At 37.2% G+C, this 26,168-nt stretch overlaps 1 protein-coding gene across 11 annotated transcripts in view; it reads right to left on the bottom strand.

Annotated features, from left to right (window-relative positions):
- Positions 1–26,168, bottom strand: part of MCF2L (MCF.2 cell line derived transforming sequence like) — a 160,714-nt gene that overhangs the window by 13,193 nt on the left and 121,353 nt on the right. For all 11 annotated transcript variants that reach the window (XM_032678897.1, XM_032678898.1, XM_032678901.1 and 8 more), the window contains 17 exons: positions 24,937–25,027; positions 16,097–16,216; positions 15,202–15,318; positions 14,543–14,692; positions 13,748–13,872; positions 11,920–12,034; positions 10,840–10,959; positions 9,781–9,972; positions 9,374–9,565; positions 8,479–8,638; positions 8,263–8,333; positions 7,138–7,214; positions 6,006–6,072; positions 2,906–3,021; positions 1,842–1,911; positions 539–631; positions 298–390 (listed from right to left, as the gene is read on the bottom strand). In XM_032678897.1, coding sequence (XP_032534788.1) covers positions 298–390; positions 539–631; positions 1,842–1,911; positions 2,906–3,021; positions 6,006–6,072; positions 7,138–7,214; positions 8,263–8,333; positions 8,479–8,638; positions 9,374–9,565; positions 9,781–9,972; positions 10,840–10,959; positions 11,920–12,034; positions 13,748–13,872; positions 14,543–14,692; positions 15,202–15,318; positions 16,097–16,216; positions 24,937–25,027 — 1,969 coding nt within the window. The remainder of the gene's footprint in view (positions 1–297; positions 391–538; positions 632–1,841; positions 1,912–2,905; positions 3,022–6,005; positions 6,073–7,137; positions 7,215–8,262; positions 8,334–8,478; positions 8,639–9,373; positions 9,566–9,780; positions 9,973–10,839; positions 10,960–11,919; positions 12,035–13,747; positions 13,873–14,542; positions 14,693–15,201; positions 15,319–16,096; positions 16,217–24,936; positions 25,028–26,168) is intronic.

Raw genomic sequence — 26,168 nt, 5'->3', positions numbered from 1 at the left:
GCAAAGGTTTCTTGGTCCTTCTGATTCCCCTCATCAACTTTTCATTCTTCTCTTCAGCAGAAATCTATGAGCAAAAGTAGTTACACAAGGTGTCTCTGTGTAACATCTGCTTACTAGCAGCTTTTTGACTAAAAGAAAAAATAACCGTGTTGAAAGCTGATGGACTGGGATTTATCTGTTTCCATTTATATATCCACTCACTAACTTTTAGGTTTCTCTCCAGCAGGCTGAGAGAAGCAGCATTTAAAAATACAAACGCACAAAACACACTTAGCATTATAGTTCAGTAACACATACCTTTAGCAAGAGTTGATATTTGGTTATTCTTTGAACGGGTTTCAGTAAGTATGAGTCCAAACTGAGTTTGTGATCAAGTTTCCTTTGACATTCCTGTAATCAGTGTTGAATTTCATCAGGACACTAATCAATATTTGTGTTATTTGTTCTTGAGATGATTAAGTAAAAATAAACCAAACAAAAAACCCAGACCCCAACAAAACCAAAACCACTGTTATTTTAGGGATTCAAGCAAGCATACCTGAAAGAATACGGAATCTGAAAACTGCCTCCACAAACTTTCAGATCGAGGTTTATTTTGACAGTATTTTTCATAAATCTGGAAGTCTTCCATCTGGAATTGGGGAGACAAGAAAAAAGTTAATAAATTCTTGTGACTTTAACAGACAAAGTTCATAAGTTTTTTTTTCATAATCACTAATGTTATGAAAAAACCACCACCAACAAAAATTGACTCATTGTTTTTTGCTTGAGTTGCCTCAAGGAATTGCAAAATCACCAATTTTGTAATGGTTCCTATTTTGGTACTTGGAACAACAGAATAAAATGTTCCCATTATTTTTTTTGCTTCAGTTGAATGTTAAACATCTTACAAAGAAGTAAATATTGTTTTTACAAATATATTTCTATTACAATATGAAAAATATTTTTATAAATGCCCAACCATGAGTCCCTCTGTGCAACTTTTTAAAAAGACTTTGTCCTTTTTCTTCATTTTCATTTCAGGAATGTGTTTTTCACTGGGAGTCACGCTAAGGTAGATCAAGCAATTTGTTTCCCCTTATCATTTTGGCACCTAAATAGCATGACTTCAGCACTTGTTGAATGGAAAAGGAAATAAATACTGTTGAAAATGCCATAGTAACTTTAGCTGTAAATGAAAGACCAGGTAGGAAATCAGCAGATACAGAAGTAAGTACCTCTGTCCCTCTGTTTTAGGAAACTGCATCTCCATGGATGCCAGTAAATAGAAGGAGGAGGGATGGCTCCACTCAGGGGCTTTAGAGCATCAATAGATAACAAAACCAGGAGATTGATTTCCATAAACACATTTATATTTAGCCTGTAGTATACTTTAGGTGAGACTCATGTTTTAATAAATCCCAGATTAAAAAAGTTTAATTTTGTCATAAATTTCTATATTTTTATATTTTTCTGTATTTTGGACTTACTCTGTTGAGGTGTACTCTTTAAAGAAAACAGGAAAGAACAATAACAACAATCCAATAAAGAAATCTAACCAAGTAAACAAACCATTTATTGTGAAACAATGCAGTGCATGACTCCTCTTCATGCTTTCCTAACTGCCACCTTAAAAAAGCAGTTTTCTTTTAACGAGATGGTAGCTTTTTCTAACAAAATTAATTACCCTGCACAGGGGAAAGTATCCCCACCTCTCAGTTAACATCTACATTCTCAACCTATTACATGCTCAGGACAAATAAAAGGGATGTGGTGGTAATTACTACATGAAAATCACACTCATACATTACAGTCCTAGAGAGGCTTATGAACAAAGTGCCAGTGAAAGATGACACACGTACCTGATCCAGAAAGCACCGTCCTACTAGTTCTGGGTATTCTACATAGTTTTCTAATTCTCTCAAGAATATTCTATGAGGAAGAAGATTTTCTTAGAGCACACGTTGAAAAAAGTTATCATAAATGTTCACACTCTTGCAATCTGTTTTCTAAACTTTTGGAAACAGCTGTAATTCTGTACTACGAAACTAAACAAAATTCTCCTAGATTATGTACTTTAAAAGGCATAGCAAATTAAACCAAACATTCTGACCAATTTCTTTTAGTTTACTATTGCTACAACTGAAATAAAATATCAGACTGGAGAGGGAAGGAGGATTTTGTTTCCCTGCCTTATGTATTCAGCAGTAGGATTTATACAGTTCAAGGTGTTTGGGCTTTCCTTCCAAATACCACAAACCAACCAAATCCCATGTTCCCAAATCTAGAAAAAACCCCCACCCCCCCCAAAAAAAAATCAGTGGTTAAACCTTCCATTCTAGTTTTGCCTGAAAAAGAAACAACTATTTAATATGCTTAACTTCTCTTGAAAATCAATTTATCTTTACTATCAATTTAAATATTAGCCTGTGAAGAAATACCTCTCTAGCAGCAAGGACTCAAACTTCAGAGGTCACTCCATACATATTTTTAATGTATAAAAATATATATTAATTTTATACATCTATAGATATATAAAATTAATCAGCCTCAACCAGATGTAAGAGTTGGGACAACCCCTTAAGAGTTGAGAATCTGTGGTTTAGGATAGTAATTTACTTTTCACAGCAAAAATCACAAACAACTAAAAGAAACCTAAAGAAACCTTACTTTAATTAGCTTGCAGATCCAAATAACTTGCTTCAGGAAGCAATGCAAAATTTTACCTCTGTACTGCAAATATGCAGTTTCACACAGCTTCACTCATCTTTTATAGATATTTTGCTTTACCTCTTCTATGTAATACAAATGTTGATGAGCAGACAGACAAGTAGAACTCAGTAGGGCTCTTTTAGCAATGTAAAAAGTTTAAAAAGTAAAGAATCTTATGGAAAAGCTATTTTTAGATCTGAATGCAAATCCCCACCTGTTGTGAAAGTGATAAATTTCTTCCATATTCCCAAACAAGATATCCTTCTTATTTTGGAGTTCTGGTGAAATGAGATGAGCCATTAAGGGGTTGTCCATCTCTGCAGCATAACCCTGCAACACAGGAGAGAGGTACAATGATTTTCTCCCTTTACTTGCAGTACTCCCCTCTCTGACATGGCAGTCTGCCTTCAGCCTGATAGCGAAGAAAGAGCTCAGTATTAATCACAAAAGAAACATACAAAATCTGTTTTTCCATCAGCCCAGTCAGATACACACACAGTTTTTAGAAAGACACTTTAATAATTCCTGCGATTCTAGTTAAGCAAGGATGAAAAATTTCGCAATCATTTTCACCAAGGAAAGGCTCTGTATTCCCATACTGCTTACAAACTATAGTTCATACTCTTCCTGTTAAGGCTTTACACATCTGAGTTTAAAGCCACAATTCCAGTCCACACACAAACCTTCATGCCTGTCTCAGCCGTTTGTATGAAGGAATAAGCTGACTGTGGTTATCTCTGCAGGTAACAGAAATCATTGAGCTACAAATTCTACCTTCAAAGCACTTCCATTAGCTTTGGTACCAAAAGTCATAACTTTAGATTCTAACATCTTCCATTTGTCATATAAGCACACATCTGTTTATCTGGCACAGATAAGGACAAGAGTACAAAGGTGGCTTTAGCCCAAGACTGTGTTCTCCTCTGGTCTCGAGGTCACTAATCAGCGTTCTCTCAAAACACCAAAAAAACCCAAAACACTCCCACCCACCCCCAACCCCCACCAAAACATCCCCACCCAATCAACCAGAAAAGTGCAAGAATGCTCCAGTACTTCCATTAAAAGCAGATTTCTTAATGTAAGTACATTTAGAAATGTACTCTTGTGGTTTGGTTTTCGTTTGTTTTTTTAATTTTTTTAAACACATGGTGATCATTACATTAGTCACATTGATTATAATAAACTACACCAAATTATAACAAACTGACAAATTAAAAGAAAGGATAAGCAAAAGTGCACCTACAATTAGGAATTTCAATTTCAAAGTGTGGTCCAATTCAAAGTGTGGTTCAATTTCAAAGTGTGGACAAAAAACTTTTGTCAATTTTTTTCCACCTTAGGTTGATGTAGTACTCATTTTTAAAATTTAATACAAAACCTTCATGTTTTACTACTTATACAGTAGTTGTGTTTTAAGGAGAGAGCAAGCTACTTTATGCAGCCACAGAGATTATTTAATCTTACTTAAAGAATATAAAAGGTTTTGCTTAGTCTTTCTTATTAAAAGACTCTAAAATCCTTAATGCTCATTCAAAGATATGACAAGACACAGGTAAGGAAATGTATTTGAAAGCTGTTCTAAAAGCATCAAAGTAAACAAAAAAAAGTGCAGAATTCAATATCTAAAATCAGACTAGTCCGGTATTTTTTCCCAGTAAAAATTACTGAATTTCACAGACTAAAGTGGGATGATTGTGGTTATTAATAAAAGAAAAACGACCAAACTTGCATAAAAGTAGTGATAGCAGTTTCCCAATAATCAATCTTGGGAACTACCTTGCTTTTTTTTCTATTAGAATCCTAGGCAGACAGAAGATGCATGGCAAATAAACATGACAATAAGAAGAGACACTGCCCCTACAAAGGAGTATCAGGTTATTTTACATGAAAAATGGAAAGACTATTAGAATAGGAGAAACAAAGAAACTGGGTGAACAGCCAGAACTATGGATTAATAACAAGAATTACTTGAAAGCTGGAAGACTGCCATTGAACCATACCTCAGCACATATTGATCCAGAATTACTGCTGGCAGCCCCAATAACCCAATTTCAAGAGAGAGGAATCCCAAACAGCAAGGAGTCACAGAGAAGTGTGCCTGGCATGGTCAGAGAACTGAAGAGTCTATCACTCTGGCAGAAAATCAAGACAGCAAGACAAGGGTTGCACTATACTCTATGGAAAACAAGAGTAATACTATGGGAATAGAAAGATTCTGCAAAAACCCTCCAGCAGCAGCAATAAGGACCAAAAATCCTCCAATTATTCAAGTTCTTGATTTTATGGACTAGAACTGTACAGATGGCATTGCATACAAAAGCAGAGAATAAAACTATTATTCAGGTCCACTCCAGACCCATCTTGCCTTATTACCATGTGTCAAACCGTCCTAGTGTAATCAATACTTCTAGCATTTGGACTGGGCACAGGACATAAATGCTATAGGAAGCCGGGCACAAACTAGCAAAACCAGGACAAGAGTCCAAAACTCTCATACAGTACCCTTACCTGAAGGTATGTACTCAGAAATTATCAATCCTGGCCAATAACTTAAGACAGCTCCTATCTAGGAGCTTAACATTGGTATGGACACTAAGCGTACTCACTTGGCTCAATTCCAATTCATCCTGATTAAAATAGTTCAACCCTAGTTATCTACAACTTCATCATCCCCTACAGTCAAATTGGATTACAAGAAAATACAACACATCCATATCTGAAGACTTAAACTTGAGGAACAACAGAATAGCGCAGTGCAATTGTGCAAGCAACTCTGCAGTACTGCAATTGTGCCTCCTTAAGTGTGGAGCAAAAGCAGCACCTTTGCTTCCTTGATGATTTCAAACGAGGATATTACGAAAAGGCATTCTGTTCCCACAGTTGTACCCAAGACGTGGAAGACGACAAAGACATGCAAAGAGGGATGCAAGAAACAAATTTTCTCCTCTGACACAAGATTCTCTCGATGTAGATTCACATTCTTGTGTGACACATGACCTTCCTGAAGCTGACCCAAGATTCTGGAAAGAATTTTTGCAGGAATCAATGACCATTACAGATCTCACTATGTCCCACCTAAATACTAGGTCATATCTTATTTTCTGCTCAAAAAAAATCTAGTTGTATGAATATTTCTAGAAAAAAATTACGCATTGCTGCCTCTATGAAAATATGATGAGAAAGGAGAGATACAATGATCATACTGCTTGACAGGACAAACAGAGGCTTTACAGTGGTGAGGAAAACATAAGAGCATCCATGAAATGGAAAAGACAAGTAGATTCACCAGAAGCCACAGTGAATTTAATCTTTACCTCAAGAACACAGAGAAGTTCTTCCACATATGCTCGTTCAGTCTCAATAAGTTCATTAATTACATGCCTGTGGACAAAGAATGACAATTAAGGTGGGCCTATTCACTCATGCGAAGTAATGAGGCAACATTAACTTTGTCTGTGTTTCTACTTTACTTTAGACAATAAAAGAACAATTTCCAGGTAATGGAAAATGTGATGTTTCATGGATATGTCTGTCAGCAGTTGATATATCTTTATTGAGAGATATGTATTTTTTAAAACATTTTAAATTTTTTGAAAATGTGTTTAAACAGACAAAAAGTCAAATCTAATAGTTGAAGTGTTGTAGTAACTAAATTGAAGCTGTGAAGCCTTTTATCACTGTACATACAAACTCTGGTTACGCTGTGTTCATAAGTATCACGGGAAGCTGGAGTTAGAGCTGCAAAGGATTATCAAATACGGACTTAAAACTACACTGGTGATTTTAAATTAGAGGCATTTAGGGCACACTTCAAATATCTCAACACTGCTTTAATTTCCCTAACAGTCAAGCAACATACATTCCCCCAGCTCCCTTCCTTTGTGATTCTGTATGTTGTAACACAAGGTTGGAACAGTGAAAAGATCATATAAGTAGCCAGTTTAGAGGTGAAAATGCAAGATCTGCTATATGCATTGCAGCTACCAAGTTATTTCTTTAATAAAAGCGATGCTGTTCAGTTTTTATATAAATGATTTTTGGTAACATTTATCAAAACAGGGACTAAAAAGAGTCCAACAAAAAGACAGTCTTGAAGCATGGAGACCAAAACCTCCAATAGATTTACAGGAGGCTTATTACTCAAAACTATGTCATCTCTGAAATGAAAATATGTCGTTATCCTGCCATAGCATCACCTCTCTGCAGCAAAGGTAGAGTCTAGTACTACACAAACTATAAATAATGCTGCAGACAGATTGAAATATCTTCCTTTGTGTACAGAGCAGAGCCAATGCATTTCAAAAAGCACTGAGGCTTATTTCAAAGAAGCATCTTATCAAAGACACTTCCAGAGAAATGTCTTATCAAATCCTTAGCCAAACTCAGGCTTTGCTGAAACCAAATCAGAAAAAAAGCATGTTTTTTTGCTTATCAAAATATACTTACTGTCGTAACACAGCTAGGTTTTCTTCATCATCCATTGTAGATCCTCCTCTGCTTTGATGCAGGTCAGTCATTTCACTCTAAAGAAAGAAACAAATAAACAATGAAAAAAAAATAATCATGGCATCACAAATGGGGGGAAAATGCTTTAAAATACAGAGCTTTGTGCTCAGGTCTACTAGTATGCCTTTTCACTGGAAAGACTGTAAACCATTAAAAATTAAGGCAATTTGCAAGAACGCCGCAAAAAAAAATCCAAGTCATCCTGAAGATCTTGAAGCACACAACATTTGGACACAAGAAGTTCTCCATGAGAGGCCAGTTTCGAAAACATGGTGGTTCAAAGTCCCTTTTCCAGGAAGACAACATCAAAGCATCAGCATAATCTTGTAGGCAACACCGGCCTTAGTCTGTTTTCCAAGCTAAAAATAAGGTACTGTGCTAACTTTCTAGTTCTTGACACAGAGATTCACTCTTAAAACTCCTACTGTAATGGCTAAACTTAACTGTGGCTTGCTGAAAAAAAAGAAAGAGGCTCTGCTTTCAACCCCACCTTGAACTAACCCTGTTCTCCAAATGTTGTCTGTCCTGGTCATGTGGTCCTGCTTTTCTCCTTGCATTGCCTTTTGCTGAACCTTCGCTGAGTTGACTCAACTCTCTAACCCAGTGCGAAACTATTTGTTTCTGTTTCTGCCATCAGGTTACTTTCCTTGCTGGAGGCAGGGCAGGAAGACCATCTCCACTTGGGAATGGCAACATATTAGTTCAGGTGAAGCTGTCTTGGAGCCAATGAGAACTACCTCTTCACTTCACCAGTTTTAAGAGTAGTCAATTGCTACTGGCAAATAATAAATGTTTCCTGTTCATAGATTTTATATTTTGCTGCCCTTAACATTTTTCCTAATATCGGCAACTATTTACTTTACCTTCCCTCATACTCAGCCCAGCAACAAAGCAGCCTCTATTTAAACCATGTGACTGTTTCACCAGAGTTACTTCTATAGGGACAACACCATCCCTCTTCCAGTGGAATTGCCTCATCCTTCTTGAGAGTTCCTGAATATTCCATTGTATTATGACTTTCTCAAGCAGTACATACATGAAAAAAACAAAGGAAAAAAAAATTACCTTTCCTCTTCTGTAGTTTACCCTCCGAAGTGCACTGCTTTCTGAGTTGGGTACGTATTCTCTTTGAAGACCTAAGCAGGTAAACCAGAATCAAACAGCAATTAAAACTTGATCAGATCTGACACAGATGTTTGTGCAAACACAAATTATGGCTGAAAGTTTCTTTAAGTTTCTCAGCATAGCACAAAAAAATTAAAGGTTAATACAGTTACTTACCTGGAGAGGTACAAGGAGATTTTACAAATGCTTCTGGTCTTGGTGCAACAGGCTGAACAGGACGTGTCTGCTTAGCTGCCAGTTTCTTAAGACTTATTTGTCTCTTTTGAAACATTTCTTCCATACTTTCTTGCTTCTGGAAAACCTTTTGCACGTGATCCTACCATTGCCATAGAAATAAAAAATAACTTAAGATAATAATTTAAATAATTTATTAAAATTTTTAAATTCCTGTCAGAGACCTATCAACAAGTTATATTGACATTTAGCTCATATTGATTTGAAATTGCAATTACTTTTATACCATGTATGGAAATATTACCCTAATTCTTCTCTCCTAACAAGGCATAATTTACTGTCATTTAGTACATTTAAAAACTGGAACATCACTTCATAAAGTATTTTGTGTGCTTATTATAGAGAAATCTGGGATTCAGGTTTTCAGTTTAAAAAAAGGAAAAGTTTTTTTGACAGTGTCTAAAGGTTCTGTTACATGAAGAGATCAATCAAGAGGAAAAGGGATATGTTCTCAAGTTCTTAACAAAAACACCAAAAAACTAACAGCAGTTACAAAGCAGAAGTGTGCAAATATCAAGGACAGAAAGTATCATGGTTTTGCTACATTAAAAAAAAAGATACTTCAAATACTCAGGAGAATTTTTTCTTTAAAAGCAATCCTACTGTCTGAAAAAACTGAAGCAGTTATTAAAAGACATTGAAATCCTTAATGCTCATCCAAAGATATGACAAGACATAGGTAAGGAAATGGGTAGGCTTTACAGTTCTCAGGTATAACTCCTAGTACCGATTATTTAGCTTTATACATGGCAGTACAAGAGAGCAATTCTAAAATAAACAAATGGACACACAGATACACATAAACGTCTTTTGGTACCTTTAAGTCCTCATTGAGGATATGTGCATACTCTCTGTAAATTTTATTCAACTCCTTGATTTTATTGCCAGTACCAGTATCCAGGAATTTCTCAATCTCCTGTAATGCCGATTCTGCACCATCCTGAGACTGACACTTGTCTACTGGCTGTGAAGCCAGCAGATAAATTCCTTCATCACACCACTTCATAGACTAGAAACAGAGAAGAGAACAGGCTCAGAATGCACCAGTGTCAGCATCAAACACTAAGAGGCCTAAAACACCTCATACCTCTACTTATGATGTATTCAGCTACTTAAGGATGAAATTTCCAACACATGAAGATAATACTACCTACCATTATGACAACTGGTTGACTGAGGTTTCAGCAAACAAAATGAGATTCAACTGTTCCATTCAAAATTTACCTTCTCTAGTAAGTCATGCAGTTCCAGAGATTTGTTAAGATGATTCCTCCTCCGTTCTGTCTCAGTAGTGAAGGCATCACAGAGATGATGAAGTTCAGTGCATTTTGGAATAATGGAGTCCACAGCATAATGATTGCTTTGAATAAAAGCATCACCCTCTGAGGCTAGCAGTCTGGCTTTTGCTACAGTTTCCTAAGAAAGCAAGCACTGATTTAGGTAAATCTTTCCTTGTATCAAGATCAGTGAAAAAAATTTCAATATTATTTTTATGCAGTAAAATACTCATGCTGATAAAGAATACATCTTTAGTTAACAGGTGCCTTGATTAAGAAATTAAAGTGATTTCCTGTTTTTCCAGATGCCCAAGAACTTTTATGCCTTCTTCCTTTCTGTACCAGAGTACTTCAGAAACATTAATACGTTTAATCATATTCCTCCCTGTAAGTAAACACTATTGTCTTCCTATGCCTTATTCAGCAGCATCCTGTGTGTATATGTATGCAATCTGGGGTACAGCAGCAATCTGAACACAAATTTAAAAATATCTATCTCAGCCTTGAGAACAACGACCTCACCTAGAGAGCAGTATATTTCACTGTGAAGCACAGATCAGAAAAAGGTTCCCTTTCTACATTGTTCAGAGTGCATGTTTCTGTTGGCCATCTTTTAACATACTGTACATTCAATACACAGCTTTCTAATTTCTAAGATTTAAGGAAACAAGTGGCTTTAATAGGAATTGAAGTGGCCCCTTGATCACTAAGTGCAAAACTTGGCTATGGAGACAACTTATGCAATTCTTCAGTGAAGCAATCACACTTTGCAACTGGTTACTCTGCTCTTCATTGAGGGATGTCCTACAATTAGTCTCAGATGTAGTCTCAGCTCTAATAGCTAAAGACATTACTCCAAATTCCTTCTGCACGTTACTTGAGACACTGATTCTGCCCTGTTGTCAGCTTAAGCTCTGCTCATAAGACATACTCAATAACCAAATACCATTCCCTTCTGCACATGCTTTGTCATAGTAGAAATTAAGGAGACTTGTAGAGTTCTTACACATGATTTTTCTTCAAAGTTGGCAAGATCTTTCAAAATATGTTCCACATGTGATCTGCTGTTTCCCACATCTGTGAAAGCAGATAGTCTCTCAGACACAATATCCAAAGCTGCTTTGACCTGAAATGAGACACAGCTATGTATGAATGAAAAGGGTTGCACCTCTCTGCAGACCCATCAGTTAAATAGCTGAGAGCAACTATTTGCAGTCAGGTGACTCAAATTATGCAGTTACTGGGGCACAGAGACAAATCACTTTTTTTGTCAGCCTACCTTTACCCCCAGTTCTAAATGAAAACAAATACAAAGAAAAGGCATTGAAGTAATCCTGTTTCCTGGTACTGAAAAAAAATGCCGGAAAACTAATGGAACTCAGGAAACATTTATGATCTTGCTTTTACCAGATGACAATGATACAAAGCAAAAATTAATGCCCCCAGCAAAACATGAGGCAGAGGTCCCCACCCTAGCAATTGGTCAAGAGACAGACAGACGCACACTTGCAACAGGGTTTCTGAGTGTTGCTCTCATGAAGACACAGTGGCTGTGCTCTGAGATCAGCTACACCAGCATAAAGGGACTGTAGATGCCATCAAGCATGTGAGTTAAACAACGTGAGATCAGAAACTGGCTGTAAAAACTGTAGTTCAGTCTCCAGCCTCCACCCAGCTTCTAACAGTGTGGTTGCAAATTCCCACCCACAGTGTTGGAGACAGTTTTTATAAAATTTCAGCCAGAAGGTTTAGTTGAGTCTTGGTTCCACAAAAGGGCCTATTGGCAAGATAAAAGCATTGCAGCAGCATTTCATACTTCTATGGTACAGAACAGGTTTCAAAGGGGTTTTTGAACACTTATACCCTGCTGGGTGCATGGAAAAAAGACTGCAGAAGGAAAGGTGTTATGTCTCTATAGGCAAGAATTCAAAGTAGTAAAGATAGCAGTATGTCAAGTAAGGACAAGTACAAGAAAAAGGTTGGAGAAAGCTTTCAAACACACACAAGAACTGCAAAAACAAGAAGAAGTATTTTCTTCTATCATTTCTATATTATCAAATATTGACTGCCACCAAGAAGTTCTCACCTCTCTGAAATTCTGTTCAAAATTCCGAAGGCGCAGACACTGCTCAAGTTTTTGCTGATGCTTAATCCAAAACTCATCAAAGGCAGTTTCCGTTTCATGTAATTGAGCCAACAGTCTTAAAATAAAAAAAGGACAAAAACCAAAACAAAACACAAAAAATCCCCACTGTAAGAATGATGGGTACAACCTTCAAGGGACAATGCAATCTTCCACAGTAAACAAACAGTCTCCCCAAAGCAATATTTTCCAGATCAAATAAACTGGATACAGGAAACATTTTAGTATTGCACAGAATCGTTTCCTAGAACAACAACTGATGTAAAACCGAAACCCAACACAAACATTAAGTTGTGAAAAATGGGCAAGTGTGACTTGAAGCACCTCAGTTCTGGCCTGGGGGCAAAGGGAGTTGGGTCTAACACACATAAATAAAACATGCAAATGTGTGTGGGCTAGGACCCAGAGGAACCCAAGCCTTAGGCTGTAAGGAAAAATTAAAGTAAAAATTTGTACTGCTGTGACCAGCCAGCTGCCCTTACATTTCATTCCTTGAAGCAAAGCTCACAATAAACCTGAAGGCCATTGCTCCTTCTCTTCCAAGCAGAGTTACTACTTAAATATCACAGGCAAGCGTACAGCAGTACCACAATGAAAAAAGCCTTCTTCAGTTATATTTCTATATACTTTTACTTTTTAACTTAACTTCTAATATTGCATTTGACAGTATGATAACCTATGGACTTTTTACAGTGAACTTTGCTGTACTTAGCCTACATCCAGGGAAGGCTACACATCAGAATTTTAATGAGCTTTTGTCTTCAGTAGCACAGAAACAAACTCTGAATTTAAAAGTTAAAACTGATTAGAAAAAAGGCAGGGACACATGCAGAGTTTGTTCCCGCTTCCGTCAGATATTGTACTGAATAGGAATGTTACGGATAAATTAGCAACCCCCGCCCCCATTGTCCTTGGATAGCTGATAGCAACAGTGACCAAAAAAACTGAATTCTGCCAAGCTTTGTGGATTGTAATGGACAGTTATTTGGAAAGAAAAGTCAGCCTGAGTGTAACAGAAACACAGAATGACAGATAAAAAAAGAATGCAGAATACTGCCTGAGGGAAATGAGCTATGCTTTCATAGCTTTCTGAAAATTTACATCTGTCCTATGGTGATATAATGTCTAAAAACCTGGTAGTAATTTAAGGTGTGTGTCGGGGGGGTGTGACAGGCGGCAAGCAAAGGAAAACAACGTCTATTACTGACCAAAGGAAGCGTATAGGAAACTGGTGCATAGATTCCTCAAAGGTGGTGTACTCCCTAGTAGCCCTTTAAAGGCTACTAACAACGTTGATAAATATCAGGTTTAAAGGAAAAAAAAACCCCCAAACCCTCACACTTCAAAAGGACCTGATGAAAATGGACAAATCTACTGAAAATAATGGATATATTACTTCCATCCTCCCCTCCTGTCTTCCCTACAGCAGCAAAATTTCCTTTAGTCTCTAAACAAAGCATTGATGTTCTTTAAAATAAGGTAGAGCTGTTCAACTATATAGTCCAAATATGACAAAAGAGAAAAAAACCCAGTGTTGTTTCGTTGGTACCAGAACTCCAACCCCATTTCCTTACAGCCAAGTGACCTAGTAGTGGATTACTTTGCTCAGGACAGATCTGACAAAAGATAAGTTGTTTCTGAAACATTTTATAACGTTCACATTGCAACATTTGCTTATTTGCAAAGCATGCATATGGAACTAAGCAAAAGAGCTGGGGAGGGGTCAAAAAATCCCAGAAAAGCAGCATGTTCAGTATTTCACACCTCTCACCTTTCTACCGTTGTTTGATTGTCTAGCTGATCTTGATTCAGTTTGTATTCAGGATTCTCAGTAACTGGTTTGGTAATACTTCCGAGGATATCATCTCCCTGTTCTACTGCTACCCTGATGTCCTCCTACAAAACAAAACAAAACCCCCACGAGCTGTAGTTGTGTGGTGTTGTTTTTTCAAGCAGAATTCATAAGGCACCAAACTGGAAGAAGGATTTTAACAGCAATAGAGCAAACACAGTTTGATTAAAAGTAGTGTTTGACAACAGACAGTAAATGATAAATGTCAGCTTTTTCTATGGTTACCGTCTTAAGATCCCAGTGTAACTGAGTTGAATTTTCACAGTGGACAGCCTTCTAGTGTCGCCTTAGGCTACAAATATCTAAAAAATTTTAGATGGACAATTTTGAAACCATCAAATAGTTTTCATTTAAGCCTATTTGAAAGAACATTTGTTCGTGCTTCAAAAGGCCATATATTTTCATGTGCATGCAAATACAATCAAATTTCCTGTTGCAAACAAAAGTACAAATTAAACACACCATACTTACAAAGAAATTACTGTTTCACATACAAATCATTATGCATTTGTACATAGATAAACTTAGCCTCAAGAAATGTCATTTTTGAATGCAAAAAGGATTTTTAACATCAAATCAAGTAAGTTCAACAAGATTTCAGTGGTTGACATTGTTACTTTCTATTAACATGTCCCATATTTTCCATTTATGTTGCTAGCTATAACTTAAAACACAGTTTAACTATAAGACAGCATCTTTACAGAAATTACATACCTTCATTTTGTCCTTTTTTTCTGTGTGTGTTGCAAGAAGGGAGCTGGTGGATTGCACATCATTTGGTAGTTCAGTTTCAGCCAGCTCAGTCCCAAAGGACTGAAGAATCTGAGCTGTTTGCTTAACCTTTTGGGCAAAACCTTCTATAGCCTTTTGGAATAAAAAGCATTAAAGATGTTTTGAGCTCATCACACACATATGCACAAACAAACACATACACACAAAATATAACTCTCAAAACAAACCCAAACAGATGAAAACAGAAGACTGAAAAATGGTCAAAGTATAATTTTGCAAGCAACAGATACCGTCACCATTAATTCCTTAATTGTATATTTTTCTTAGGCTTGTAATAGGTGTATCTTCTTCATATTTTTATAATCTGGAGTTATTTGACAACTTGAGCTTTTCCCTTCTTCTAGCAAAACCAATAAACCTCAACACAATAATACACTGTAGTTCCTTTGCTCCAAGTGTTCAGAAAACCACTCCCAAGTTATTACTCATATTATTTCTCTAAGATGACTAAGTACCATTGGGAACATCTTCTCACTCTGAGCAAGTCAGCTTGCATCACTTGGAATCTGTTTTATAAATGACAGGGTATAAAACAGAAGGGTTCATTAAACTGAAAGGTTAAACCAAAACCTAAGACTTACAGTGCGACGGGACAGCCATCTGTTATGGCAGTAATCCAGGGTGCCACCAAGATCTTCTGTTAATTGTGTCTTATCAATGTAACCCTGCAGTTCTGATACTGAGCCCAGCATTATGATCTGCAGAAGGAGAGAAAAAAGTGAACGTGATCAGTGGTGACAAGTCCCTTGTTAAGGATTCTAAGCCCCATCCTTCAGTCACTGAATACAGAAGTAAGTGATGGAACTATTTACTTTGGGTATAGAAAAACAAACTTAACGGTTGTTTCAGTTGAAGTTGATGTAAATGTAAGTAACTGAATAGAAACATGAGCACCATGCATACTAGAAAAAAGGCTTATGGTTTATACAACATAAATTGTTTTAATCTTGATAAACCATACTTGGTTATTTTCTAAGAGCAACATACATTTCTTCCTAATTTTTCTTTGTTATCCTGGGTCTCCATGAGAGAACAACAGTGTCTACATGGATTTGGCATGTAAGGACTGATTCCCCACCCTAAGTGAAAGACAGAGGAAAAGTACTTAAAAACTGTCTTTCAGCCTTGAAATTTACATCTGATAAGCAGATAACTTTTGTATCATTAGCTCATAGTTTCAAAGTTTATTTTAAAATATAAATGCTGTAGCTTTGCAAACAAAAGTACAATCAGTGGGTTTACTGGCAATAAAACAACAAGCATCCATTGTATGTTTGCTCAAATGACAGAAACCATGGGAAATGCGTCTGCCTCAAAATTCATATATTCTTTCAAGAGTAAACCATCATGAATTAGCTAAAATTGCTAGAACTGCCTTTAAATGAGGCTTTTTGGTGGGTATTTTTGGTCCTTACTGGCTACATTAAGTACTTTTACAGATTCCTGGTAGTAAAGTGAAAACACAGAATTACTTACAGGTACTTTCATTTTAAACTCATCTTTGCCGAATTTGAAAGCAATATCCGAGAGAGCTCGATGAAAAAATCCTGTTGGGCGCAGAACAAGGACCAGTTGCAGGTTTCCTGGGAAAGAAGCCTGTAAAGTAAGTTTAGTCTGTTATTTTCTGTGTCTCAGCTCCAGAAAATATTTTTGAGCAAGGAGAAGCCCCTGATAAACCACGAACCAACTGTATCAAAGGCCTCTCATAATGGGGTGACCAATCATATAGTTACATGACTAGTACAAAGAGCTTCATTCAAAAGACATTTACTTGTCTTCGGGAACAGGGACCTATTCTCTAGGAATCAATTTTTTTTCAGGGCTGGCTTGTACTGCTCTTCAGCTAAGATCACAACCTACCCAAGGAGGCTAATGAAACGAACAGCAGTGGCTTAGTATTTTTTTAACAGCAGTACTTTCATGGGTACTTACTTTATCTTCTCTTTAATAGAAGGTGCCAAGAGAAACCTCTGTTATTGTCTGAACACCTAACAACATATTTCTAATTTGTGCATATGCTACGTTGCCAGTTGCCTACACAACTTATTGCCACAGAGAGTGAATTTCTCAGGCAGTAGCTTAGAAGTAAGCTTTAATTTTGCAGACAAAAATAAAAATCAAGCATAACAGCTGTGTTTTTTTCATCATCTTCCCACTAGTAGTCAGATGGATCTTCCCCAGTTCTACAAGTGATAGAAGGAAAACACAGGAGAAGCAAAAAAAATAGCATTAATTTACTAAAAATCAACCTCTGCTATGGCAGAGGCGTGCATATTTGGCATTTAGCCATTCTTGAAAACATGCAAGTGTTCTCCTCTATTCAGTATTTCTACTGTAGGGAGGCACTGAGACTTACTAAAGAAATTATCATTATAATGATTATGTATGCAATTTTCTTCATTATACTGTTAGAAATTATTTCACATTTCTAGCAAACTGAGTCACTGAAGGAAAAATAAAAAAGCCAACAAAAAAAGCCCCACTGACTGAAGGAGCTGTTATGCTATGCTGTTTCCATGCCTAGTGGAACTGTTAGCATCTGGAAGGTTGATGAGTGGCTTAAAACTAATTTTGAAATTTCCAAGGGTTCCAGGTACTTATCATTGCAAATGATAAACTTTTAAAGGGAAAAGTAGTTCAAAACTTTTCTGGAAAATTTCACAGATTCATTGTGTTTCCCCAGATATTCAGTATAAAACAAAGGTTTCAATTCGATTAGGTAACCTTAAAGGTTTGAGCTTCTCAATCTGTCTCCATTTCAGTGAAGTCCAAATTTTCTAGAAAGCATAGTAGCTCACTCCCAAAGAAGTCTGAGGGCTGGGAACAGAATCCAGGTAATTCTGAGTGCCCTCAGTAGCTCCTCATGCTTGAACTGTAAAGTTCATTAAAAAAGTACCCTGTTCACAAAAACTAGTTACTAACTAGTGAAATTAGTAGGCTAACTAACCCACAGTTATCAGAAGAAAAACTTTTTATAGAAAATTAATCACTGTATTCAGAAGAAAAAGAAAAGATGATCCTTTTTTACCATTTTTTTTCTGAAGGGACAATTGCAAATTTATTTAAGAAAATTATTTCACTCATACTAAAAGATATTACAAGAACAGAAAAAAGATTTTTTAATTAAATCTCCTCAGTAATCTTTTTAGAATGACAGATGTTTAGTTTATTTATTTCACACACTTGACCGACATGTTAATTTATTTTGGGCCTGTAACAGCAGCGTTCAGAGTCCGAGTGAGCTGTTACTTTTCACCTCTAACTTCCAAAATGTAAAGTTTATTCAATGGCAATGCCAAAATCTCAGAAGAAAAAGCTCCAATAAGTAATATCTTTTAGATAACACATTTTGAAAAAAAATAAGGTGCCGTCTTGTGAGGTATCCACCCCACCACATGACTTCCCGACATACTATGTCTATGGCAGCAAATATTTGCAACACCTTTAGCGTCACTCAGAGTGCTGGGAAATGCCCAGCCTGCTAGCCTCAAGTTGGGAAGATACATTAGAAACACATAACAGCATAAAATTATGAAACAAAAAGACTCCAAGCAGTAAAAGGAAATTTAAGGTACCTGTATGAGTAATAAATTTCTTCAGTCTAATTTTAAATTCTCACTTTTACACATTGTGACTGTAGCCTAGATTTTTACTTGAGAATTTCAGAGGAAATGTGCTGAATGGGACCTGGGGCTGCTGGTGGACAACAAGCTGAGCAGGAGTCAGCAGTGTGCCACTGTGGCAGACACGGCAAATCGGATCCCAGGCTGCATCCGCAGGGCTGTGACCGGCAGAGACAGAGACGTGATCATCGCACTCTACTCAGCACTTGTCCAGCCACACCTGGAGTGTCCAGTTGTGGTACCCACAACTCAAGACAGACTGGAGAGAGTCCAGAGGAGAACTGTGAAGGTGATCCAAGGGCTGGAGAATCTGCCCAGTGAAGAAAGGCTGAAGGAACCAGGACTCTTCCCCCTGGAGATGAGTCAGGGGGCACCTCATTGCAGCATTGCAGCTGCTACTTAAAGGGTAGCTACACAGAGGACAGAGGCTCCCTCTTCACCACAAGCCATGTGGAAAGGACAAGAGCCAATGGATACAAGTTGTACTGGGAAAGGCTTCATCTCCATATAAGAAATACATATTCCTTTTTACAGTGAAAACGATCATTCGCTGGAACAAACTCCCCAGGGACGTGGTAGAATCCTTATCATTGGAGGTTTTGAAGATGCAACTGCACAGGGTTGCATCTAGATAATCTCATCAAGGCTCCCTTTCCCCATGAAAGGTTGGGCCAAGTGGTTTTTCAAGGTCCCTCTCAACCCAAGCTGTTATTCCGTGATTCTATAATATTTAGGCTATTACTGAAGCAAACAGTAATACCAAAAAGCAATGTAATGGTAATTTTTTCTGAACTTTGTATTAGCTCTTATGAAATAGAGTTTGATTGCATGACAAAGAAAACAGACAGAGAATACACATTACAATTATTGTCCATCTCTGTGTGTCTACCCAAAATGATGATGTTGAAGTCAGTAGTCTTGTATCACTTGAATTCCCACTTGAGGCTTGTCAAAATTTCCCTTTCTCTCTGAAGAAGTTCAAATTCTAGATTACTCTAACTTTGTCTACAACAGCATCTTGTCTCCACTAGTCTACCTCCTATTTAGTTTGGTTTGGGTTTTTCTCCCTTCAAAAAACCCTCAGGTCTTAGAAAATTACACCTCCTCTGCTTTTTGTTGCTAGGAGTCAAATCTTCAAATTGATCTTTGTGAAACAAACAAAAAAAAGGGAGGATTACTACAGCAAATAATGTTGAACCTGTGCCAACAGCATTTGCAGTTTATCAAAGGTTCACAGAATCACAGAATATGCTGAGTTGGAAGGGACCCACAAGGATCATCAAGTCCAACTCTTAGGCCTGCACAGGACCATCCCCAGGAGTCACACCATGTGCCTGAGAGCATAATTCAAACACTTCTTGAACTCTGTCAGGCTTAGTGCTGTGACCAATTCCCTGGGGAGCCTGTTCCAGTGCCCAACCACCCTCTAGGTGTATCTGCACTGTCCAAATGCTACTATTTTTACTAACACTTTCTTCTTTCTAAAGCCCTGGTGACTTGAAGAGACAATACTATGATGTAAGAGATACTCCTTAAATGCCTGTGAACTTCATTGACCAGTCAATGTCACGCTGAACACGAGAACAAAACAAAACAAAAAAACTGCTGTTCCAGTCCAGCAGCATATTTGTTTGAAGCCATTGTATGCTAAGCAGACAGAGCAAACAATGACTCCTCAATAATGCTGTGCCAAATGTTAAGCACCAAAAAATGGTCATGTATGTTTAGTAGTGCCATCAAATAAAGTGCCTTCAAGGACTGTTTCACTGAGGTCAGTGAAGGTCAGTGAACTTCACTGTGACTTGAAGAAAGGCTTGTGCACTTGAAAACTGGTTGTTTTTTTTTCCTCTCAAAGTGTCTTTCTTTACTAGATTAACATCCACAGCTTCTCTGGGCAACCTGTTCCAATACCTCACTAATATCACAGTAAAGAATGTCTTCCTAACTTGTAACTTAAGTCTCTACTCATTCAGTTTAAAACCACTCCCTCTTGTTCTATCACTATCTGCCTGTGTAAAAAAATCACTCCCCCTCTTTTTCATAAGCCCCCTTTAAGTAATAAAAGGCTGCAATGAGGTCTTCCCGGAGCCTTCTCTTCTCCAGCTTGAACAACCCCAGTTCTCTCAGCCTGTTCTAATACAAGAGGTGCTCCAGACCTCTGATCATTTTCGTGGCCTCCTCTGGAACACAAGGTAGTTGCATATCATCCTAACTATCACATTTCTTCACAGTATATTATTGACAGAGGCTGTTTGTACCACCACCCATACTGACCCTGAAGTTAACCCAATTTTCAGAAATATCAGAACCATGTGAGCCACTAAAGAGCTAATGCTTGACTCAGTTTTAGCAGTTCTGTCTCAAACTACTTGGAACAACACTAATTTTCATTTTATGACCAGCTTCAATATACCCACATTACAAAACTCTGTGATGGTGTTTTTCCTTCTGCACTCACTAGTATGCCATAAGCCACAGCGCACTTCTTTCCAAAACACTTTTGTATATAAAGGAGCTAATAAATACTCTTTATTCCTGGCTATAATGAAGTCTCTTACACAGACTTCTTGTCAGGAAAGAACCTTGAATTAAATCAACTCATAAAAGCAGCAGTTTGAAATCTAGTTTTAAAAGCACTGAACTGTTTTGCATTAGAGCCGTGTTTAAAGCTTGTGATGTTATGATACTGTTTTCAGAGCTTAAGTGACTCACTTCTCTCTTTTTACATATTAGGAAAAAAATGTAATAAAAAGGAAAAATGGTTGACTATACAAGGATAACTGCAAAAGTACCTGCACCTGTAATAGGCTCAAAACATCCAAAGCAGTAAGACAAAACCATACTAATCTCAAGATAAGTTTTTCATTTATCATTTACTGGACTCATTCATAACAATAGCCACAAAATTAATACAAATACTGATCTAGCTTTATCACACTGTCAAGTTCTTGTTTTGAATCCAAGCAAAATGAGAAACATGACCAGAGGCTGAAGGAAGTTTCCCACCTTGGATGTCAAATCAATGATAAGACTCCAGACAGCCCAAAAATGGGACTGCCTCACTCCTGTAAAGTTTAGGCTTGTATTACAAAATCACAGAATCCATTAGGTTGGAAAAGACCTCCAAGATCAAGTCCAACCTAAACACTCTAGTCTCTCCATTGGCTTTTAGTCTCTTCCTACCAGCTACAGTCTTGGCCCATCTTCAAAGCAACTGTTGGGCTAAGCCTCTGTTACAGTGATTGCATTTTGATTCACAAACAGCTGAGAAAAGCTCTGGACAATGCAGTCCAAAACAGAAGTTATGAAATCTGCATGCAATGCATCCTTAGTTAAAGGTGGCAAATCACAAAGCAAAGTTCTTCTCCAGGAGGTTGGACAAAACCCATCTCTTGACACACTTAGAAATGGCTGCAAAGTTTTGTCACTGGATAAAAATTCCTCACTACCACCCAAGTGACCTCCATACCAACTGCTTCCTTAAGAGCAGTTGCCCAGATGTATGTTATTCCTTAAGCATCAAGTTTAAGGAAGTTTATTTTCTCTGGACCTTCAATATGAGGCTGATGGATGGCTATGGTAAAACTTTTAATGATGTTGAGTGCAGTTTTTTGTTTGCCTAAAAGTATGAGTTCACACTTCAACCTTTCCCTCAGAATGGAGGAAGACAAGAGACAGAACAACAGACAATGTAAGGATTAGCTTTCATTTTATTAAGAAAATACACTGGAACTCTGAAGAGAGCAGTGTGAAACCCTAGAACACAATGATTAGTACAGAGCGTTGCTTCTACAACTGCAGATTGAATAAATAATATCAGGACTGCACGTGAAACAACATGAAACTTGGCTTTTGGAATCTCTACCAGAACTCCACCTCTCACCCTGACCACCCTAGTAGGCCAGATTCTTCCTAGGCTAATAAGTTCACTTTAGCTAAATCAAGGGGAAAATAAAAAAATAAAATGTTGTTTGCAGTGTCTCTTAAGCCACAGAGTTTGCAGTCTTGCACTGGTTATGGACAACCTCCTGGGGCACCTACCCATTGCAACTTCATCAAGTAAAATATATCAGAAGCAAAGCCTCCACACTTGGACATGTTCTTGCCACAGTCTCTGTCACATCCCAGGAAAAGAGAGGTCATCTTTCAGCCCAGTGCCTCTGGCTGTGCTTTCAGTCCCACTGTCACTACATGTGCTTGAGCAGCAGTCATCCTGGGCAAGCAGTGCAGTCACTGACCTTCCACTATGTCTGCAAAAATAGGTTTACCTTGGCTTCACAATCGGCTTCACCTCGGCTTGACTACAGCAACCTTTAAGTATCTTGATGAAATACAGTTCAATTCATCACTGCTCAGTGCTTACAAATGTACTTCCTACAGCTGTCAGAGTACTACTGACTGGCAGATGCTCCATCCACAACACTCAATGCTGGCATTTCTGATTTCACAAATCAAGAGGGTCAACTTCCTTGGGATGATAAGAGAAGAATCAGGAAAGATGGCAGAAAGGACACTGTAGAAACTACAACAAATAACACAACAGCCAAAACTCTTTTCTCAAATAACATGAGACATTTGTCCTAACACACAACAATAAGCTTTAGCAATCAAAAAAAAAAAAAAAAAAAAAGAGGCACTTTTTTCAAGAGCAGGGAGGGATAAGACAAGGGGGAATGGCTTCAAACTGAAAGGAGGTAGGTTTAGATTGGATATTAGGGAAAAAAAAAAATATTTTTCCATCAATAGGACCTCATGACTTTGGTGCAAAATACATGTCTTGTATATTTGGCTGTGGTTTTGTTTTTTTTTTTAAGGAACAGACAGCTGAAATGTATTAAATTTTATTTATTGCAAATCCTATAGTAAAGAAATGATGGACAAAAACAATTTTTACTATATCTTCTTTTGAAATAGGAAGATAAAATTTTCCAGTGTTCAGGGTTGATGTGACTATTACTGAAGCCCAATAGGAGGACTGCTACATACACCAATGGATGCAATTCAAAGCCAACGCTGTTGCTGTTCAAAAAGAGAAGCAAATATAAAAAAATATCATGCCTCTAAGAGACGAGACTTCAGCTAGGAAGCATAATTTCTCTTTTAAATAAACCTCACAGAAGAATGAGGAAAGATGGAAAAAGCAAAATACTTCATCATCAACAGTACTGAAACCTGCAGTGTTCCCTGCACTTAACACCCTTCTCTGGGCAAATCCCTTAGGCACCAACACCATCACGAAAACGACATAGCCCTTATAATGGGGAATAGTTACTCAGGTTCTGCAAACAGTGCTTCTAAGCAAAATAACACACACTGGAGGAATGTTTTCATAAATGTTGTCATTATGGCTCTAAGCAATGTGTCTGTAGTTCTCCTTGACCCTTACAACCCCAATTATGCAAATAAAACGACCATCATCTGTGCAATGCTTATCTGTCCTTGAAGAGAAACTACAGCACTGAATTTTAAAAGAGATTCAAAACCTCCTGAGATATAGTCTTTTTTCTTTAATCATCTCAAATTATGCTGCCCTCAGTTTTCACTACTGGAATCTACTCATTGCTGTATCTCAAAATTTCAATGTGAGCTGCAAAAGAAAATTTTGCTAATACTTAGTGTATTTGCAATATTGTAACATTCCTAACATACTTATTGTGTAAAAATTTGTACATTTGATATAATTTGTGTATTATGATATAATATTTGGGGATATTATATCATTATTTAGTAATTAACAATATGTCATATAGTGGGAGTAATGTATTACCTTTAAAGAAATACCTTTCAACTTATAATACAGAAAAAAGTTCTTTGGCCATAATGAGGCTACACAAACACTTACTGTTTTGATTTGACTTTTATCTTACAGAGTCAACATTTTTCAGCAATTAAATATTAAAGAAAAGATGCTTACAGCTCTGTTTTTCAGCCTTTACTGGAAAGATTATTGATACTAACAATTCAAGCAAGGATAACAAGAAAAAAAAAACAACCAGCCAACCAAACAAATAAAAACTAAAAAAGTAAACCAAAAGTAGGATAAGCACATGATAAACACGAATCTGTCCTTTCCTAGTTCTGTTAAAAAAAAAAGCCTCTAATAAGCTTATTTTTCAGATTTTTAAAGCATTAATTAAAAGGGAGACTGCAAGTTAACAGCATGTGCTGTTGATTGATCATAGAGGGCACATGAGATTTTTGTGCTTACAATTAACCCTTGTTTTAAACCAAATATTACAAGATCGGTTTTTACATATGAATTCCTTTCACAAGTGGTAAACTTAACCAGGACTCTCACCCTCATCTCTTCCTAAAAGGGAAGCTCACTTGAATAGTGAGAAGTGGACCCAAAGCTCTATGGGACAGATGGGATGTCCATGCAAATATTAGTTCCCATCTGGGAGAGCTGCACACTGCACACATTCAAACTCATACACACACATGCTCTCCAAGTGCATACTTAGGAAGATGTACTGAGTTGCAGAGTGCATTAAAAGCACATTATAGATGCATGATGCTCGGTCCAGTCAGCCAGGATACAAAAAAACTACTGGTTACTTTTTGTATCATTTATTAGCTGACATTTTGTTGAATAAAAAAAAAAACAACAAAAACTTGCTGGTTTTCCACTTGTAAGAGGAAGGTTCAACACAGAAAACTCTTTCTAAGGAGTTAATTTTAAACAGTACTCACGGCTATCCGCAGTATGGAAGCTTTCACAGAGGTCCATTTGTCCTGTCTGCGATCTATGACAAGAATAAATCCAATTCCAGCATCTCGTAAACTAAGTTTGAAGGAAGAAAGGAGAAAAAGGGAAAGTTTAGTTGAAAATACCAATGTAACTCCCGGTTCTCTCACTCAGAAAAGCAGTCAAAAAATTCCTTTAAAAAAAAGTAGCTTGACCTTTTTATGCAGAATCTTCATTAAATAAAGATATGTTATACACCATTGCAAAGATGCTGCAGTTCCATATGAGCTTCACAGAGTTTCAAAATGTATTCAAATAATGAATTCTTTCTCATGAAAGATAGTTTTTACATTTCTTGTACAGGGATTATTTCAGAGAAAATAAACCCCTTCGATTCTCCACTGTTTTGGTGCTGATATAATCCCTTCCTCATGCTGTTTTCAGTATAATTTCAGGATCAAAATAAAGTTGTTTTTCTTTCGCATCTGCTTTTAACCTTCTGTTTGAATTGTCTTCCTCCTCACTGATATTTAAAACTCCTTATAAACACAGGTCCTTCTATCATTCCATGATATTGCTCCATGCATCTGAAATTCTCATATGCTTCCAGGTTGCAAACTTCTTCCTAGGTGCGTTTTTACATTCACTGAAACAAGAAAACCTTACGGCATTTAAAAACCCCAAGTCACAGACGAGAACAGTGAGATCAGATGCGCTTCTCTGGAATGGAAACATCTGTGGGAGAGATTCTGCTCAAATCGTTGTGTACGGCTGACCTTTCTTTTTTGCCTGTGCTCAGCTGCATGTGCTACCGAGTCCTGATCAAGGGATATGCTCCTGTTTTGTAATTCCCCATCTAAGCCAATTGTGCAATGCCAGCAGCAGCCCTTGCCAGCCAATCGCAATCAAAATGGAAACAGCAGGCAAATACAAGGCAGACAGGCTCAGATTTATTGTTTCTTCACGTATTTGGTAATTTTTTACTGTATGTGCTATATTTTTAGTCCTGATAATAATTTATTACAAGGCCTGCTGTCTGCATGGAGTGACTCTTAGAAACATTGTGCATCTATTTGTTATGGCAATATGTTAAAAGGCAATATAAAAATCAGCACAACAGAATGTTGGGATTCCTTATTCAAGATTGCTGAATCATGGAAACACCGGCTTTGCTTTATAAGATTATGTCAGGAGCATAATGATAAGAGGATGTTTAAGAGGATGAAGAACACGGGTA

The sequence above is a fragment of the Chiroxiphia lanceolata genome, chromosome 2 (genome assembly GCF_009829145.1).
Source record: "Chiroxiphia lanceolata isolate bChiLan1 chromosome 2, bChiLan1.pri, whole genome shotgun sequence".
In the NCBI taxonomy this organism is placed as follows: Eukaryota; Metazoa; Chordata; class Aves; order Passeriformes; family Pipridae; genus Chiroxiphia; species Chiroxiphia lanceolata.
This window is presented reverse-complemented; position numbering and strand designations above follow the sequence as displayed.